Source organism: Rhea americana, unplaced genomic scaffold, assembly GCF_003343005.1.
Source record: "Rhea americana isolate MKP2758 unplaced genomic scaffold, rheAme1 scaffold_50, whole genome shotgun sequence".
NCBI lineage: Eukaryota > Metazoa > Chordata > Aves > Rheiformes > Rheidae > Rhea > Rhea americana.
Window position 1 is genome coordinate 5408557 of NW_028186646.1, and position 20569 is coordinate 5429125.

The 20569-nt window shown below is 38.4% G+C and overlaps 1 protein-coding gene across 1 annotated transcript in view; it reads right to left on the reverse strand.

Annotated features, from left to right (window-relative positions):
• RBM33 (RNA binding motif protein 33) overlaps window positions 1-20569 on the reverse strand; it is a 97047-nt gene that overhangs the window by 56026 nt on the left and 20452 nt on the right. The window contains exons 7-10 of the mRNA XM_085317717.1: window positions 15524-15695; window positions 8960-9168; window positions 6786-7092; window positions 1299-1357 (exon numbers count right to left, since the gene is read on the reverse strand). Coding sequence (XP_085173843.1) covers window positions 1299-1357; window positions 6786-7092; window positions 8960-9168; window positions 15524-15695 — 747 coding nt within the window. The remainder of the gene's footprint in view (window positions 1-1298; window positions 1358-6785; window positions 7093-8959; window positions 9169-15523; window positions 15696-20569) is intronic.

The window sequence follows — 20569 nt, forward strand, 5'->3', positions numbered from 1 at the left end:
GTAAGATTCTTACCAAAAATATTGAATGTTTTATGTTTTACTCTGTTTAAAAAATTGCTTCATACAAGATTTAATTTTTAGTTATGTCTGAAGTACTTCAACAGTTGCAAAAACAAAAGTGAACAGAATTAAAATCTAATTTCACAGTCCACTTAAAGAAATTATTTTCTAATTTTTCTACACTGATGTAAACACACTTCAAAGATGTCAATTACAACAGATTTACAGATAATTCCTTGTCCTCCAATTTCTTTTCAAATCCGTAAACTGTGTTTACTGGCAATGGAACTCAGTGTCAAACAGATGAAAGATGTATGTTTTCATTAAAAAAATTTTGTTTCTACTTAATACTAAAGACTAGTGCAGAAAATTATTTCCTCTAAAAATTACAATAAAGTTTAGTACAAAAACATCCAGTTAAAAACGTAGATGAAATTGGATAACATGAAGTTACTTAATGGAACTGCACTTTTATTAACTTTTTTATACTTCATAGAAGAAATACGGTGGCAATTTAAAAACTCAGCTACTGTATGAATTATGGACATCACAATTCCTTAGCTAGATGGCTTGTGAGAAAAACAGTGTGCATCAAAAACAATCAGATATGCACATGGCAATCAAAAGTCACAGCAGGTTTCCAAAATCTGCTTCTTTCCAATACATCTGATCTCTATACAAGTAATTTATTGTGTGATTCCACACAGATGTTCACAAACATCTACTTTCCCCTTTCAACACTGCAAACATTAAGTGAAAGCAGCCTCGTGAAACAGCTACGTGCTTTGTTTGTTTTGGAAGTTAGAGATGTACGAGAAAGCAAGGTCATACAATGCCATTCCCATTTTTGATATTAAAAACATGAAGGCATTTAAACACCTGAAGTAATAAAATATGAAATTCTACTGATTTTTACAATAAAAGACACATACTGCTTTTTAAGCTGAGGGATTTTTTCAAATAGCCTTTTATTATATCAAATAAAATAAAGATTCTATTTATACAGAAAGATTCTAGTAATAAAATGAAGCCCATATTCTTTAAGACAAAATGCATTCCTACTTCTCCCACCGGAGAGATTGGTTCAACAATTTTACAGTTAAACAGAATTAATTCTACCCTCAAAAATCCATTGACCTTAAGCTTTTAACAAACATTTTCAACTGCAGAGTGTATTGTCAATATTTACAAATCCTTAAAATTATATTTCACTAGAACGGCTTTTATTTGCTATATTAATATTTCTTTGCAAATGTATGCTTATCCATATCAGAGAAGAAGAAACAGCTGCTACTCACGGGAAATCTCTGGGGTCCTACGGCAGGTCTTGGCTGGGCTGGAACTGGCAGCAAGGGCACTGAAACAAGAAGCACCTTTTAACACCATTTGTTTTACCTAATGGTCATTGCTGTTATTTCCAAAAGAAGTTGCATATGAAGCTGTGATTAAAATCTGCTACGTTTACTCTCACATGGCACAGTTCCTACAATGCAAGCAGCTATTTCCCCACCACCACCTCCAGCATGCAACAGGGCAATCTGGATTCTCTAAGGCCATTTCCACAATTGAATTCTGCATTTTCCAGAATTAGATTGCTTCTTGTTTCAGGAAGGCTAAGCCGAATATGCATTCGGCCACAGACTTCTCTTAGGCAAAGCTGGCAGAGATTCTAATGATAATCTCACACTCACATTGAAAGGTGCATGATTAACGAGCCCTCTCACCTTCGTGCCTCAACTTCTCCCAGGCATCCCCGAGTCTCACCACTAACTTTCCATGGCAGGCACAGGCACCAAAGGATCTATCTGGTATAAATTACGGTCCGTAGGAAGGCAAAATGAGGCAGGCAGTGGCAAGTAAAAGAAAATAAACTTCTTAATCTGGCCATGCCACTGCAACGATACATGTAACTGCAACCCCCGCAGGTAATCACAGAGCTGCTGGTCTCAGATAAAAGATGGCTATTTCATAAAGAGATAGCATGAAAAGTTAGAGATAGCAGGTCTTTGTGAAAATAGCTTGTCCAAAATTGAGATTTCAGAGGGAACAGAATGGACGACTTATGAATATAACTGTATACCAGGAGGCTCGTTACAAAAAACGAAAAACACCCCCCTCCTCCCCAAAGTAGTCACTGGTGGATCTCCTTGGAGACAAAAGTTTCTTTTTCTGAAGTCCCAATATGACAAAGCGTAAAGACAGAGCTCCTATTCTTTAGTGCAAGCTTTTTTCCTTCTCTTTGTCTAAATAATTAAAAGTGTAAGATATACTCTAACAAATGCTTTAATGTTAAAACATAAAAGAAAGGGCTGGAAAAGATGAAGTGAAGCATTTCAATTAAACAGGACCAAATGTGTTTCTTCGTTATCTAAAACACTTTTACTTAGGATATTTTTCTCCAATTTATTTTGAGTATTTCTGAAAGTGACAGGAAACCTGTTTCCTGCACAGGGTCTAATATTAACTTTTCATACAACAGCTACTGCATTACATTTCACAGCAGGAAGGCGTTAAGAAATGCGCCCAAGAACTCCCTTCAATCTAATCTACTGAGCCGCACTCCCCAACACAGAGTTTAAGATTTCTCAAACATCCCTTTTTTCCTTGACAACTAAGGCACAAGAACTAATGTATTAGTACTTATTTTCAAAGTGGCTTCTATTCACTCTTTTTAAAGTGCTTGTGGTTTACTGGTTCATGGATTGACGTGGTAAACTAAAGTGCACCAACCTTGTGCCTTGCAAGGACTGCACGCAAATTCTGCATCAGCTTACATGAAAAAAATAGTCAAATGGCCTCATTTTAGCCTCTGACAAACGTCTGCCAGTACCATACAGCCATGACCACTTGGAAAAATTGACAGTGTGCTCTTGACATAGCTAGGACTAAAATAGTTCAGATATTGCAGGTCAGAGAGGCACTGAGAAAAATCGCATGAGGTGGAAAGCGGAGAAATGTCAGCTGAACAGAACCCATGTGTGTCTATTTTGGAATCCTGCCTCTGGCAGTGGCCTATATATCCACACATATTTTTTATATTATATATATATGTATATATATTTTAGACAAATGAATTTAATACTCATGAAAGATGGTAGTGCAAACTCAACCTCCCTCCAATTCTTGGACTCTCTTACTAAAGCAGTAAAAAAGCCTCAGAGAGGCATTCACCTTCCTGATGTCAAATCTTCCCCAGTTTTGAAAGGTATGTTTCAAAAATAATACACAGCATGTTGATAGACACTATTTTAGGAGGATTAAATTGCTTTGGGCTGTAAATACCATGGCTTTGAAGAGATGAAGCAGCAATTCCCATACTGATGATTTAGAAGAACTGTAATGTAATTTTTCCCAAGACACTCAATAGTTTTTAAAAGGTAAATAGTGCACTAATCTACTGAGCTGCCACAAACTGTTCACTGGTATATTCATGTCGATTCTGGCAGCATCTAAAACATTCTTGTAATAGTCATCTGTGGTACAAATATTAAGGGGGGGGAAAACCCCTCAATACCTAAAACAATTGGTGAATTAGTATATCATGGTACACCTATGTACAGTCCTACTGTATTTGTAAATTCATCATACTCCAATTTGGACATGTGTTGAGCCCCAAATTATTTATAATTCAAAATTAATTCACAGAAAGGAACACAAAAGAAAACTGTATGACAAACAAGCGTTTAAAAGACATGGGATTCAAATGCTGCAAGAGGCTAACAACTGAACACCAACTACTATCTGAAGGAGGAATGAACAGAGGCTCACAAAACCACTTCTGAGGCTTTGATGGATTGAGTCTATTATTCATTTAAGAAACTTCAGAAAACTGAAAAAACTTGTGTGGAAATTTGAAATAAAGACAACTTGACAGAAAGCAACTCTCCAATTTTATTTAACCAAAATTCAAGGCTAAACAAGAGATAGTGGCCAAGAGAAGAGATCTGTCTGATAGAAATGAACAATCCTATTATTAGCTCGTTCAAGACTACTTCAAACTCACTTTGAGGCTGAAATAGATTGTTGCCAGCAGTCTTAAACATACTACTTTATTTAAATGATAGTTTCATGACAATTTACAGGAGATTCGAGATTATTTTAGGAGATATTGATATCCAATCAAAAGTGAACTCAAATCAAAGGATGTTAAGAAAGTAAATTTCCAGGATTTGGAGTCAGAACAAGTGTTCTTGATGTAGACAATAAAAAATATGTGGGTTCAATCTACCATAGAATTATGGGGGGGGAGGAAGCCCCAGTCAGCCTACATGGAAACACGACAGCACTTCATTAAAATTAACAGAAGCTAAGTGTGCACATCATGCACTTCCAGACATGGTATTTTAGCTTCTAGGCATCACATTTCAAACAACAGAATCCCACTGAACTTGGCGCTCATCTGTCTGTATTCACCTTATATGCCTGGAAATAGACTCATCCAAGGAGTAGAACATCATCAAAAACACGAGGTCTGTCCAACCTCTTTCATACTTCCTCTTACCCTGAAATAACTGCTGCTGCAAGTCAAACATAGTTGTCAACTGCCAGTTTCTGCCTCAAGCAGAGGCATTAAACCGAGCAGGAGGTTTATCTCCGATGTAGCAATGCAGCCAAGCTGACCATGAGCCACCAACGTGTCCTTGTGGCCAAGGCAACCAACGATCTCCTCGGCTGCATTAGGAAGAGCATCGCCTGCAGGTCAAGAGGAATGATCCTTCCCCTCTACTCAGACCTAGTGAGGCTACACTTGGAGTGCTCTACCTAATTTTCAGCTCCCTGTATAAGAGAGACATGGAGCTACTAGAACAAGTCCAGTGAATGGCCATTAAGTTAATTAAGGGACTAGAGCATCTCTCACATAAGAGAAAAGGCTGAGAAAGCTGGGACTGTTTAGCCTGGGGAAGAGAAGCCTGAGGGGAGATCTTATCAATGTGCACAAATATCTCAAAGGAGGGTGGAAAGCAGATGGATTCAGACTCTCTTCCGTGATGTGCAGTACCAGGACAAGAGGCAACAAGCACAAACTGAAACACAAACTGAAACACAGGAAGTGCTGTCCAAATCTATAGAAAAAAATTTACTGTGAAGGTGACTGAACACTGGCAGAGGTTGCCCAGATAGGTTGTGGAGTCCCCATCCTTGGAGATATATTCAAAGGCCATCCGGGCACAGTCCAGGGCAGCCTGCTGTAGGTAACCAGGGGAGCTGAACTAGATGATCTGCAGAGATCCCTGCCAATCCACCCATTCTGTGATTCTGTGAATGGTCACATAAACTCAGCAGGTAGAGGTTTTGAAAAACAGATTACAAATCTTTACTGAAGATATCCTACCATGTAGAGGTAAATAACCCTGTTAAAAGGAGCATCAGCGAATCAAGACAGTAAAAAGATTATGCTGGGAATAGAGAAGCCCTTGGCATGCTCAACATAGCAGAGATGCTGTGGCAAGACCAAGACAAGTATGCAGACACTTGATGACATGATGAAGAAACAACAGCGATACAAAAGAGAAAAGATACACTAGTACACTTCCGAAATTGGGCAAAAGCAGAAGTCTCCAGCAACCATTACTAGCATTAGGAGACAACTTGTTCACCTAGATGCAGGAGATTTGTTGACTACATCAATGGGAGGAGAGGCATCTAAAAAAGTTTAAAATTAATTTTTGTTTTTCACAAGTACCCAGAACTGTTGCTTTGAAAGTGTTAGAAAAATGCACAGAAGGCATATATCCAAGAGTAAAGGAGCTTCTGGAGTGCTTCCAGATAATCTGTCCTGATGCATAATTTGGTGGGAAGCACTGATTTTATTAGACAGGAAAAAGGGAAATAATCTCCAGGAAACAGCTACTGTGAAGCCATCTGTGAGAAGCCTAACAGATTTGTCTCAACTGGCAATCGACTACTCTGCCAAATTCCCACCTTTCATTGGGCAAATAAACGAAGCAAAGACAGCACTGGCTTAGAGTTCTGCTCATCTGAGGGGAAAAAAATATGTAACACCCACATGTAAATATTTATCTATATATGTGTATCTCTATACACCCCCTCCCACACATATATACATATACTTTTTTTTGCTTTATCTAGTCCCAAACAAAATCACAAATCAGACTTATACAGACATCTTTTTTTTTTTTTATCCTCTTAGGAAGCGCACACTTCGCAAGTAAGTAGTAATGTTAACAGCTCTGCTGGCAGCTATCCTAAAAAGTGTACCTCAAAGGGCGGTTCATTAAGTAAGTCACAGAAAAAGTGCGTACTTCTCAGTTTCTGAATCAAATAATCGTAACTGTGGTGTTGAAAGGAGAGTTGAAGGCATGTATCTTGTCAAACAAGGATAGCAGCTTGTACCTTGCACACAGCTATTGCAGTTCAAAGACTGTCTTAGCATATTCACACAAATATGTGGGTGATCATTCTGTGAATACTTGGCAGAATCTAGAACGATGTAGGAAATAATTAACTGCAGTTCTTACCCAGTTTTGAAAACTGACATCTGCTGCTTTTAAAATACATTCCTTTTTTCAATTTCCTCTTCTATTGCTTTTTGCAGGTTTTACATTAGAGTAATCAAGATGATAAAGTGGAAAAGGCTTATCCTATTTCAGCTGGCCACAGTCTAACTACATCATGTCTTACTTGGAGCAAAATATTTGTTTTAAGGAAAAGAATATCAGCCTGAATCGCAAGCCCATTAAGTGATAAATAAAAATTGCTGCATCCTTGGCACAGAAAGAGATGAGACACACTCCAATGACTGGGAAGGTGTTCAGAAAGCTCACCTTGTACAGGCGTCACTACTGTCCCCTTGAAATGTGGGTTTATGTGTATGTTCTTCGGTTGCTGAGGTGTCACTGGCGGTGGAGTCATCATTATTCTAGGGGTTTCTATCTGAGGGGGCATATGTAGCCCTGGAGGAGGGGAAGAATGATGCTGATGCTGTAAAGGAAGCAGAGATTGTAACTGTTGCTGCTGTTGCTGCTGCTGCTGCTGTTGTTGTTGTTGTTGTTGCTGTTGTTGCGGCTGCTGCTGCTGGAACAGACTCCTAACAGGTTGCTGGTGTGGTGGAATTAACCTCTGTGAATGAGTCTAAAGTCAGACAAAAGAATAAAGTCAATATGCTTTACAGTTCAAATGTACCAATAAATAAAGTGGCACAAAAACAAGCCACCTTTGAAAAACAATTAGGACCAAATTTTAACAGAAAAATGTCTTTTCCCTATCATCAAATCCATTAGAATTGTTAAGAACAATCAGCACAAGCAGCAAAGGAGTAATTGAAGGCATTAATGTGAGAGAGAGGGAGGCAAAGAGCAAGGAAGAGGCAGAACCTGCTACCAGCCAGCAGCAGCACGTAGGATGCCTGAACTGAACATCTCCAAAGCCCTCAGTACGTGTCACTGCAGACTGCCATCAACTGCAATAAGGCATTCACACTGAATACGAGGAAGATCAGCCCTCAATACCAGCAAAAGTCCGCTAGCTTTTCCCTCATGTATAGAGGAGCCTCTCTGAGGCAACAGTAGCATGAAAAGTCGTATACACATATATCCACAGATGAATCTAGATTCTTCAGATGAGATCTGTGCAGCCCACTTAGCCATACTGCTGGAAGGGAGGGAGGAGCATTAAGCTACTTAAAAGATACTTCTAAAGCTATTTTTCAAAACACAAAAGGAAGTCTCTTCTCAAATAACTTTCCTAAACATAACTAGCCAAAACCCACTAGAAATAAAAGAGGCCTCAGATTTTTCTTCAGAGACACTCCTCTGCTTCTGCACTCACTGATACTAAAGATCAGTCTTGAACCCTAGTCCTGCTACTCTCCAATGTTAGTGCAAGAAGAGTCTGAAGCAGGCAACCTTTTAGCAACTAAGATGCGGCCTGTTTTTTCAGCAGCCAAGAGCATGAAAGCTAGGCAGCTACAAAGTATGAACAAGACAACACTGTGATGAGCACAGACATGGTTTCAACAGCACTTTAAACCAAAATAAATAGCAAAGATTGCATGGATACAAGGAAAAAAAATGTGATTCCACCTTCACCTTTAAAAGCAGGAAATAATCTGCTGCACAGCTCTCAACCAGGGAGCAGTCCACTGATTCCTGCTATCAACTGGCACCTAAAGTTACTGCTGTTGAAAAAATCCCCTTTGTTTAACACCAATGACCTTGTCCTGCAAAGACATACATGAGCTTTGTGCTACCGTTCCAGCTGTGCTACATTAAGATAGATAGTAAACCAAACAAACAAAAAGCGGGCTACCTCTTGATCAAACACCTACTGGGTTTATTTTTCAGAAAAAAATAACTTAAAGTTTGTGACACAAATGAGGGATTTGGTATGGGAGAAGGAGCAAAGATGTATTTCATCTGAAATCTAGCATGGCTAGAGCAGAAACTGATTTATCTAGTGGTGGTTATTTCCCTCTGTTTTTATCTGCCTCCAGAGTAGTATGCTAGAAATACAGTATTGGCAAAAATTTTAGTTTGACAAAAAAAAACGTTCTGCAGAATCACATTTCTTTCAACTAAATTACTATTAGTAACGGGGGACAAACATGTCTACATGTCACACGTAGAGGACTTCAACAGAGGAATTAACCTACTGCTCCATGCTGATGCAAAGCAGCAATATGCCTGATTATGCATACGAATCAAAATCCACTTTTCATCTGTATACTTTGAGATTCCTCAAGTCGAGGTCGCTAACAAGACTAATCACAGTTTTTTTTTCAATCACCATGTTCCACAGAGCCCCCCCCCTTGCCCTGAAAGCACAAGAAATTTATACTGGAATTTCTTCCAATCTTCACAGTTGAGAGGTTCCCCCCCACAACTGATTTCAATTCTTAACAGAGGCAAGGGGGAAGATTCTTAAAGATTCACAACTTGGAAAGCATTTTTCCCCGATTTCCTGAAAGTACCCGCAAACAAAGAAGAGGATGAAAAGGTACCATGGAGGCCGGCTGGCTGGGCAGCAGCGCAGGCCTGTGATCCTTCATTCGTCCCCTCTCGTTGTTGTCTCGCCTTTGTTCGCCCATCCCATGGCACATCACCGAGCCCCCTCTTCGCCCTCCTCTCCTCGAGCCGTATCGCCCCTGCTTAAGTTGCCTTTCTCTTTCTTCAAATTCAAGTAATGCTGCTTTGGCTTCTGCAGAGAGTTCTGGTAAAAACAGAGAGAAGGAGGAGATATTTTAGCTTCACGTTCAAAGACACAAAAAAAGACCACGAAAGGCATCACTAGAACTACAGAAGCATCACTGCAACTAATGTAAATATTTGCATGCGCTTTGACCTCCTTTAGGTGGCATGTTATCATTTCATTAGACACCTACAAAAGGGAAAAACATACTGATATTTGTGTCTGTTGCACGGACAAAAGGTGGCAGCTGAATGAAACAAACGTGAACAAAAAGGGCTATTTCTGCTATCGAAAGTTCCCTTACACTTGCTGTGGGCAAGACTGAGGCTCCTTTCACAATCCTCAACAACAACTGCCCAATTTGGTTAAAAACTGTGACAGTTCTGATAACATATAAAAAAATAATTATACAGTAGGTGATCCAGGTAATCAAATTACCTGTGAATAGAGATAAAGCCTACAAAAAACCTACAGGAAATAAAAAGTGGCAGTACCAGCAGTGACACTGACCAGGTTTCATCTATTTAAAGGGGATAAACTTTAATCCACACACGTAACCAAGCATCTGGCTGTGCACAAAGACATAGCCACTGTTATTTCTGAAACCAAACGTTGCGTTAACTGTAGACAAAATTTGTCTACAAAAAAAAAACATATACATACACTCTGAATGCACATAAATGGTATTTGGCACAAGAATTTCATGTGTTCATTAAGAAAAGTGTTAGTGTGAAAGGATACTGGATACACAGACCACTTCTCAGGACAAATCAGTTTTACTGCTAATAATACAAGTAATGGCTAAAAGTACTTTGTATCTCACCACATTCTTCAGGCAGCTTGAGACATTGATACAATGTCTCCACCTAGCTACATGTCCTCCATCAAGAATACCCATCTGAAGCAATCAGAAAATCGTAAGACTTCGCTGGGAGCATAATAGCCAAATATTTAAACCATCACTTTAAATATCTTTTTCGGTAAACTCAATTAATTTTTGAAGTTGAGAGCTGCCTGAAGTACCCACAAGGGTGAGAAGAGCAGATTCCCATGCCAGCAGCTGCTCTTGCTTGGCTGTAGGTGCTGCCTGCATGATGGGCTTGGGCTGCAAAGATGGCAGATTTGCGTGTGCCAGTTATCAGATGTTATCAACGCCTGCAGAAGTCAGAGGCTTTTTGAGTGAAAAAAGTTTAGAACCTCTCGACTACCCTAGATGGCCCAAAACCTAATGACTTGCCATATTTCTGTAGGCTAGTGATAAAAACCCAAGTTTCCCCACCTCCTTTTCTCTCTCCTCTCCAACATTGGAATTTAGTGGCATCAAACTTTAATTTACGATCACGTCAGATATTCTTATGAAACGCTACCTTTGCCTGAGCACGTGCCTGGGGAGATCTGCAGAGCCCAAGACAGTCAGGCTACACAAGGAAAGGTCAAGAAACAGCAAGGAATTGCACTCCCCAAAGTCTTAGAGCACTACTACAAGTGCACACCCTGGATTTCCGAGGAAAATTAAGATAAATGTTCTCACATGCAAAGTAATCAAAAGAAAGAAAGGTCACTAAAACAACTACCTTTTCCCACCTTTATCTCTCAGGGTAAAAAGCTGGTTTAATTTAAAGCTCTGACTTCAATCCTGTCCTCACCTCAAGCAACTTCAGCTTCCTTCATCACAAGCTCGTAAGCGTGAAGAGGCTACTGCAGGCTTTCAGTCGATCTTTCAGAAAGGGAACGACTACTAGCTCCCACTCACTTAGGGAGCAGGGAGCCCTGCCTTGCACACTTATCATTATGTTGCAAACTAGAAACCACATTTAACCAGAGAGTTTCCAAATTCTTTCAAAATCTAATTCTGAGCCTAATGCTAGTTGGAAAGTTTTTTCCAGAATAGGACAGACAGGGCATATTCTCTGCCATCTTCCACACTACAATCCTGAACTCAGCAAGGTATGTTGGAAAGTAAAGTTCACTCATGGCATCAAGTACCTACCACAGATTCAAGAGGGTAAGATGCTACCTCCTTCTAAATGGATTAGAAGTCATGGGGGAAGAAAGCAATTGTTAATAATCTGGGAATAGAGCTAGGCCTCCTACAAGGCATGATGATGTCTAAGTCTCAATGTCTTTAGTGCATTTGAAGGACATCAAGTAGAAGTGACTCTAGAAGAAGGGGCTGCACCAAACGAAATGATTTCATAGAGCTACACTGATTAAGCTTGGCAAAGGGATAAACACATCCTGGTTGAAGTCCTTTCTAAGGATCTTTGAAATGTTAGGCACATTTCACTCCCTTTAAATGAAAGGTAATAAATTGCTTTCCTGCTCCTCACAAAAATTCTCAAACCTTTAAAGGCTGTGTTATAGGTACAGCACACTGATTCAGATTTTCAGCCAAAACAGTAAAGTAGTACCCAACTCTGGTTTTCGAAAAAACATCCAAAAGAAATTCCTCGTGTATTCATTATAGCAAGCATCATTACAGACATAGAGTGCCTGTGACCACAGAAGTGCATTAAAAATATCAGATTATTTTTAAAAAGAAAATAAGGAATGCAATATTATGTTAACACATCAAGCCTACTTCCCCATCACCGAAGGCAATGAGGTCCTACCTGTGAAGAATTATGCTTAAACAGAAAACTGCAAGTTCAGACCCTTAGAGACAGGGTGAAAAATAAAGACTCACACGGTAAACCAAACTCATTCCCTATGAATACCAAAAACACTTAACATTGCTTCCTCTGTATACATAAAAACTATGAGTAACTCAGGAGATTCACGTGGTAAATCCCACCACTTCTCCCTGGTTACGAGCTTGGGTGCCCTATGCCAGAAGCCGGCTGAGCCAGGCTGGATGCGGCCGTGCCCTCCTGGCCGAGGCGCGCTGGGAGGCAGTGCTGGGCCACCGCAGACCCACCCCAGCCTCAAGCGCAGGTCTGTGCGGCTGCCTCTGCCTCAGGAGGCTCCCCCAGGGCATGGGCACCTCAACTCCCAGGTTTGAGAATCCTGGAGGCCTTATTATCCTGGAAAACGCACAGATTTGCAGTTTAAACAGTCCACATTCCAGAACTGTCATATTAAAAAAAAAATTACAGAATTATATATATGAACACATATGTATGCAGCCTAATTGAATGCGACAGCAAATGATGGTTTTTTTTTCCTATCTCCCAGACTTGTAATCTGATTGTACTACGCACTTCTGCACGAAGTACAACAGGGTAGCAGCAAAACATTCATTTTAATTTTCTAGTTTTGCCTAAAGTCTCAGCTGCTAGTTATCACAGCAAATAGTAATGTTCCAAAAGTACTACTGCATGTAATAATCACTCATCACTTTGCAAGCAGCTTTTTGTAAGTGCATTTTTCTTTGATCATTCAAACTAAAATATTCTAAGTATGTCAAGCAAAGTTATATTTCTTCTTTAGACTCCTTAACAGGTACATCCACAATTCAAACTCAACGAAGAGTTCAATGAAGTATAATGAAAAAGATTACATATTTCACAAAGATGATAATTTCCTATCTCTAGAAGTCAACTGCACAGTCTTCCCACAATACCTCTCCTTTAAATTTCAAAGCTACTATGTCATCTTGGATAAGTAAATGCTTAGCAAAGGTCTCAGCTATAGTCACGAGAATACTCCACATTTTTAGGAGCATACATTCATCCTAATCTCAACTGCACTGCGCGTGTGCACACACACACACAGTTAATACAGTGAATCAGCAATTATTTTTCTAGTGTCTCTAAGTGTCAAGACTAATTTCACTACCCCTGGTAATAAAATGGTTTCAAATGACATCTTTAATCAGCAAGAAAGACTGCACTTCTCCAATAGAGACAAGCTGTCACAAAAGGTCACCAAAATGTGACAGGATAGAAATTACGTTTGTAACTTCAACTGAAATGTTAATTCCTCTTTAAGTGTTTTTGCAACTATGTTCAGATTTTAAAGTCAGGAGATGTAGCTCTGCAATGAACTTTCATTTTTAAACCAGTTCTATTGGGTTTTAAAATTTGCTCTATAAGCTCAAAAGCAAGCAGACACTTACAGGCGAGTTATTCATATCTTTTCGCTGTTTAACTTCCCACCAGGTAATCAGTTATTTGGTCTCTTTATCAACAAATTAACACACAGAAGCAGCAGGAACAGAAAGCATTTCACAAGAGCAAGTTTGTTCTTTTGCCAAAGGTTAAAAAAAAAAAAAAAACTGTTAGTCTATAAATTCACCCATATTTACATCTCACTTTACTTACATCTCACAGCTACATCACAAGTCACCCATAAAAGTAAGTCTAATTCTAATCATTACTGCCGTAACAGTCAAGCTCCACCACAGGTTCTCTCTTCATTGGATGACCTTGTTTTACATAAAACTACAGTGTAAATCTAGATACATGAAAATGCATGCAAATGCCATTTACCTTGCAGTTACATGCAAGGATTTATTTATTCCAGTGCACTCTGATTTTTAAAGGATATTGTTCTGTAAAGCCATTGGTATCTTTTTGTATATGTAAGTCAGGGATGCGTACCAATATGGTTTTATGGTAGAAAACACTTTCAGAATGTGTTTTCACATTCTCAGCCAAAATATTCCTAGCCCATATAGATTACTTTGTCTGAGGCCTCCAGAGGGTTCCTCCAGTTTCATTCAAACCAGGATCAATTCCTAATTATTGAAAACAATGTTATAAAAGGCCTTTAACATACACTTCACCTGAAACTGCAAGAAAAGCTATTTGCTAAATACAGACAACGGATGAGAAAGCTCTTGACCCAAAAATCAGGCACTGAGGTTGTCTCACGCACAGCATGACGGGGGCTATTTGACATAAATACTATCGGAAAAGATCAGCCCAGTCTTGGCAGCTGATCCCTGCTGCTTACCAGCAGGTCCTCATAGCCACAGCACCTTTACTCTAGAACTGAGGCTTCTCGGTTTTTCATGCATAATAAAACCTCAAACTCCTTGCAGTTAAATCCTGAAGAATTATTTGGATATGCAACTCAGAGAAGATTCCTCAGAAGTAACATCTTTAGCAAGGCAAGGCAAAGCATTTAAGGTAAGAAGAAAATTTCATCAGGATGAGTTCTGGCAACCAAGCAAGCTGCTCTGGGAATGTAATTTCAAAATGTCCTGCTGTCCAAAAGACACTATTTTCTGGAAAGAAGGCAGAAGCACCCAGCTACCAAGTTCAGGCTACACAGACACTTAAATTTCCACCTCTGAGCATTTCCTGCTCGGAGAGAGGCTTCTATCTTGCAGCAATCCTGCATCAAGAATTCACATTCCTACAGCATGGCAAAACCTATCAATATCATCAAAAGATATTTCCTTCTCCCGGTGGTATCCAGCAATTTAGCTAACAGTATCTGAAAAGTTGCCTTCACTACCAATTCACCTACCTCTTGCATATCTTGAGTCTTCAAAAAAATCTGACCTTTTTCTCCATGGTTTGACTTGTTATTTCAGTTAAGTAAAAAACTAGGAGAATAGTATGCCCTTCTGAAAGTAAACTTTAATATCCTCACCAGTATCTTAATTTTTTCCAATATCATACCTTTTTTTTTTTAATGCTCTGTATTACTCTCAATCAGCACAACTATCCTCATCACAGCATCACAGGATGCTATTGCTTGTGGTACCATAAGCATTACCACCACTGTAAACTCAACATGCACAATATATGTAACACAGGCAATACAGCTATCCACACTGGGGTTGGTACACTCCAAAGAATTAAAAAGAATCCTGTATTAGATAGTTGAGTATGCAGGACACAGAAGGGGTAGTCTTGAAATTAACTCTCAAAAACAACAGGCAAGATGATTTTTATTTACAAACTAAACCAAGGCAGATGTAAGAAAGTTGCAAACCTACTGCTTCTGCTGGAACTAACATCATCTTTAATGCAGTGTCTTTAATGGAGCAGTGTCCCTAGAAATCAAGCACACCCACACTCTGCCACTAAGACATGATGAAAATTTATCCTTTTAGATACTGTCCAAAAGAATCAGTTTGGGATATCTAGACTTGTTCCATGTTCAAAAAGCTGAATCCAGAAGAAAGATTTTTCCATACTTTTCTAAAACCCCATCAGATACATTTGCAGAAGAGCAGAAAAGTTTCAATGAACAAACATTGCCCTGGTTTTCAAAACATTATATAATTAAATGTCATCCAAGTAGATGGATACTACAGATACTAGGCCAGATTAAAGATGGCATCGAGCACAAGTCAGTTTAAATAAAAAGACAGCTATAGTAGCTTTAGAAAAATGTTTAACAGCAAAAAGTTTTGGCAAGCGTGCCTTTCGTTTCCTTTTATTACAGCTCTTCAAAACAGTCCACTGCCACAGAATCTCACCCAAAGTTTCTGGAATGTTTCTCCTTTCTCTTGTCACATCCGATAGCCTAATTATCGTTCCTTCTTTCCGCTCAGTTTTGAAACGTAGTCGTCCAGACTCTTCATCTTCATCCTCCTCTTCATCAGATTCTTCTTTTGTTTCTTCCTGAAGCTCCAGAGATTCAATAGCTGCCTGGAACACAAAATAAAGCAAACATGCATACTGAAAAGTCTACTTTTTTATCAACAGTAACCCTTAAAAGATGAAGCTTTCTTTTAAGGTCCCCTTGCACAAGTTTTTCTAACACTACCTGCTATTCTCCTGCACACCTTTGAAAGCAAAGGCCAATGAATGTTAGGGGTTTAGGGATGTTTTAAACATATATAGAATAAATTTTGAATATCTACCAGGAAAACATGTTTTGCTGCAATATTTAAGGGGATATGGAATCTTTTGTTAAAGTCACTATCTAATTAGCAACTACTTTTGGACACATATCAACATTTCAGGGTTGACTAAGATATTAGGCTATTGAATATTAGCAGATTCAAATAACCAAATACTTAAAAATAAATTAATGATCTGATAACAATTGTCAGCACCATGTTGTGAAAAAATACAGATAACCTCATGTTTCTCAATTATATTCCCTTAGGTATGCGTAAGTGTACTTCTCTTTTTCTGCTGCTTAAATATTTCCTGGTTTTAATTCAGCACTTGATGAAGAGATTGTGGAACTGGATTGCATAAAATATGAATATACTAAATGTGTATATTGGAATGCTGCTCCCTTATCCTCATTTACATTCCAGTTTCCTCTACGGCAGAGAACAATTATTTAGATGAAAATGTCCCAAATGAAAATGGATTCCTCTTCTTCAAATTAAACAAAAAAAAATTAATTTCATTTTCCTGCACTGGCATGATAAAATTAATGTTCAGAATGTTACACAGGTTATATTTGATTGCTGGAGTTGAAAATTAGAAAATTTCTAAGGTAGTACAATTTTACATGAAATATTTGGTTACTGTAGATTTAGATTTTCTTTCACTCCACTTTAAGATGTACAGGAAGTCTATCTGCTGATCTCTTAGAGACTACACATGCATTTTAATTCTTTGCAAAGTCATTAAATACTTAAATGCTGCTTGACAGAAAGAAAAAAACATGAGAGAAATATAACATGCAAAAAATGGTTTCATCTTCTAATTAACCAGATTGATGCAGTAATTTATACAAAAAAAAGGCACTGCAAAGTGTGTCAATCAGATGGACAGATACTAAAGTCAAACATGAAGACGATTTAATGGCAGGATGGTGCTAGAGACTGCAAATTTCATCTAAGATGCCAACTTCATCCAAAACCAAAAAGAAATATAGGAACCAAGGTTAGAAACAGGATCTGGCAAGATAACTTCTACTTCAAGAGCAGCATAAGAAGTGAAGCTCAAGTTGGTCCCTTAAAAACAAAAGGATAATAACAGATAGCTTTGGTCTGTGAAAAAAGTGCTCTCTCTACTTAGTTATCATGCTTCAATGGGCTGCTGATCCCAGGTCATTTTCAATTTAATATCTCCTCCTTATCTCAGGATGCATTTTATCCAATGCAAGCATTTATTTTAAGCACTGTACAACCACACCTGTTAAAAATGCTTTAAGCTATAGCTAACAACATAGCTGAAGTTTTTTTAAAAAGCTTTAAGGCTTGTATTTTTAAGGTGTTCGTTTCTATGCACAGACTTTACCATATCAAACAATACAGCTTAAAAAAAACACAAAAGAAAATAATCACAGGATAGTAGGCAAAAAAAGCTATCAAGTCTGAAAGAAATGCAAATTTCAAAACCAAATCCAAATTGAGAACAACTGGTCTGGTTAACATTCATGTAAAGTCAAAGTAGCTCAGAGGAAAGGCAGTTGGAACTTGTGGAATAGAGAAGGGATGTTAGCAAGGGAAGAAGTGCTAACCTGTGTTAAAAACAAACAAACAAAAAAAAAAACCCTACTTCCAAAAGAGGGACTCCCAAAGGAATAGCAATATCTCTATCAAATCCACGTTTTTGAACACCCACAATAAAACCCACAGTTCTGCTGTTCCAGTGCTCAGGATCAGGATTTGTAAGTCCCAACTGGAGTGGTTGCCTTGCAAGAGATGCTCTCTCACTGCATTAAGCCTTCTGCTTTTCTTTAGTGCACAAATCCTCGACACAACCTTTCCCTATCTCTCCCAAGCTATGTTGAGATTCACATTTTTATTCATCAAAGCCATATTTAGGTCACACAATCTCATCTCTGAGGGAAAAACCTTGTTCAAGGCCCTGCATACGAAAATATGGCAGACTACAGAATTAGGAGTAGAATAATTAATGTGGTCTGAATTGTCCTGAAAAACATTGCAATGTTTTAATGAAAACGTAACAGAAAATATCTGTGGAAAAATTGAGGTCTTTCAATTATTAAACAAACTAAATGCTTCTTCCAGAAAAGAAGAAAATGCAAGTTATAAAAATTAGGATGGGCTACAAGACAACTACCAATAAAAAGCTTTTCTACACACAATCTGTTCTATCCTTCTTCGCCACTTCTATTAATTCTGTTGTTTTTGGTATCTAATTCACATTATTCATCAACATAATGCTCATGTCACCTATTAAAAAGCAGCTGTACAAACACTAAATATCAAAGATGAAGAAAAAAACTGAAAGGAGCTAATGAAAAAGCAGTCACCAAGGCAAGGTAATGCTCCAGAACACTAACTGACCCATGTCCGACTCTGACTATATGTATGATTGAGGGATTTGTATCAGTTGCAATGGAAATGCAAACACATCTGACAGTCAACTATATGTTCTCTGCATATAGCTCCAGGAAAGGTTATCTGAGCTGGGAAGGAGCACACACTCTTCCCCCCAGTTTGTTCAAAACTTTTTGTAAAGATGATCTAAAGAAGTCTTGCAAACTCGCACTACAACAGGATGAGCTGCTTGGCCAAGATTACAGCATATGAATGGGTTCCACTTTTCAGAAGGTAAGAAAATTACACAGGAAAGGACACGAGTAAAGACAGAAAATTAATAGATAATAGTACTTAGAGGATTCTGTTTAATACCTGCTAATCGTGAATAACTGTGTACACATAAACAACCCTCGAACAGTCACTTGAGGTCACTCGACTCATCGGGCAAGGCTTCTTACCAGCTCTCCTTAAACAAAGCTTAACGTTTCTCATTACGACACCTTGTACAAAGCTTCTGAGGAGCTTGGCCGATTTTTCATTATGAAGAAAAATACTGACCACAGTTTAATCCCAGTCATGGACCAGAACGCCCCACATGGGGTTACAGTCTGCTGCAGAGCATGAGTGAGTGTTCCTGCCCCAAAGATCTTCCCACACAATTTTAAGATGGGTAACAGCCAGAAAAAGAACAAGGACATCATGAGGAAATACTAGCCAGCACAGAAAATGGTGATCCCAGCATAGGATCCTAAACATGGTATTTTCAAGTGTTTCAAGTGTTCTGGAGGGCTTTTTGGCAGAGCGCGCTAAGATGTACTAGGCAGGTAAGTTTTGCAAAGGCTAAACAGATCCCTTCCACGTAAGACATCAAGGAGACACAAAGACATTTTATTAACTGTCTAGGGAATAAGCAATGGAGGCTTCTACCTTCAGTTAACATGAAGGCAGCAGCAACTGCTCAATCCCAAGGGATCAAGAAATAGCAGAGAGCTGATAAAAGGATGTTACATCTATTCCAAAGGCATCTGCACTTAATGGATGAAAAATAAGGGTAAAGATCAAACTTAAAGTTTCCAAGTATTTTTCTAAATATACTTAAAACCTAACTGTTCTGATTCATATTCTTTTCATCATTTTCTTCCAGCTTACAGGAAAGGTTCTTCAGTATTGAAGAAAACTAAACTTCATGTTTTAGGTAAGCACAGCTGGAACAATCTCACAACAAGCATACTTGTTTTCTTTGAGAGAATACAGACTTAGAAAAAAAGCCATTATGTATGTAGCACATGAAAGTATTTTCTTGATTACAGTTCTCTGTTCCTTATCAGCTTAACCCAAGGCAGGGTAGAAATTAATGCAATGAGAAACTCCCATTGTTCAAGAAAAGAAACTAGAGACTTCACAGAAAAATAGTTCTGATATTAAACTAACAAAGAAAGCATGAATTCTAATTTTAGGAGGTCTCATTCTTAGGAGCACTTCGAAGAAATAATTAGTGATATTTTCATTTTAAAACTATTTAGGACATTGCATATTCATGTAACTGGCAGTTCTACCACACCTATCTGCTGTTGAAGCTTCTGCCTACTGAATTTTGTACATTATGAAGACAAAAGCACTACTACAGCTTTTCTTCAAGCTTCCAGAGAACCTTTTCTCTGGGTTTAGAGAATTTCTTCATGCAATAATGTAAGAGGTTGTGTTGCTTTGTTTGTTTAATGTAGAAATTGCTTGATTTCAACCAATGGATAATACTATTTTTGTACCAAATCTATTGCAGCTCCATTCGTGCGTCGTAATTTGAATGCTGCAACACCAACAATAACATTCAGTGTATGCGAACAAGGGTAATGAAATTCAACCGAGGAAGGCCTGCTACCATTTGAATAAAAACTATATTTGGAATTGGAGGCATGCACCTACACAATATACACAAGTGCATACTCTACAAAGAGTATCTCTCCTAGTGGAAGCCTCTTTGGGTGAGACAAATTGAGAGTCTGCAAACAAATTTAAATAGGATATATCTGAAACAAATGAAGCATGCACTTGGAGTCAAAGGATGCTGCTATTTCAGAAGCAAGAAACCTGCAGCAATCTCCAAGTCATCAGAACAAAGCCAGAATATAGAATAACTGAATAAATATGTGGTCAAGCATTCACATTACATGACGAGCAGCTCCTCTAACAGTTTTCTTAAAGTCAAATTAAAAATAAAAAATTGCATTCGTGTAGTCTTTTGAATGAAAGGAATTTAATTCTGAACTGTAAGACAAATTTAGAATGTTGGTTACAGATTTCAGATTAGGTTATTCTCTAAAAATTAAA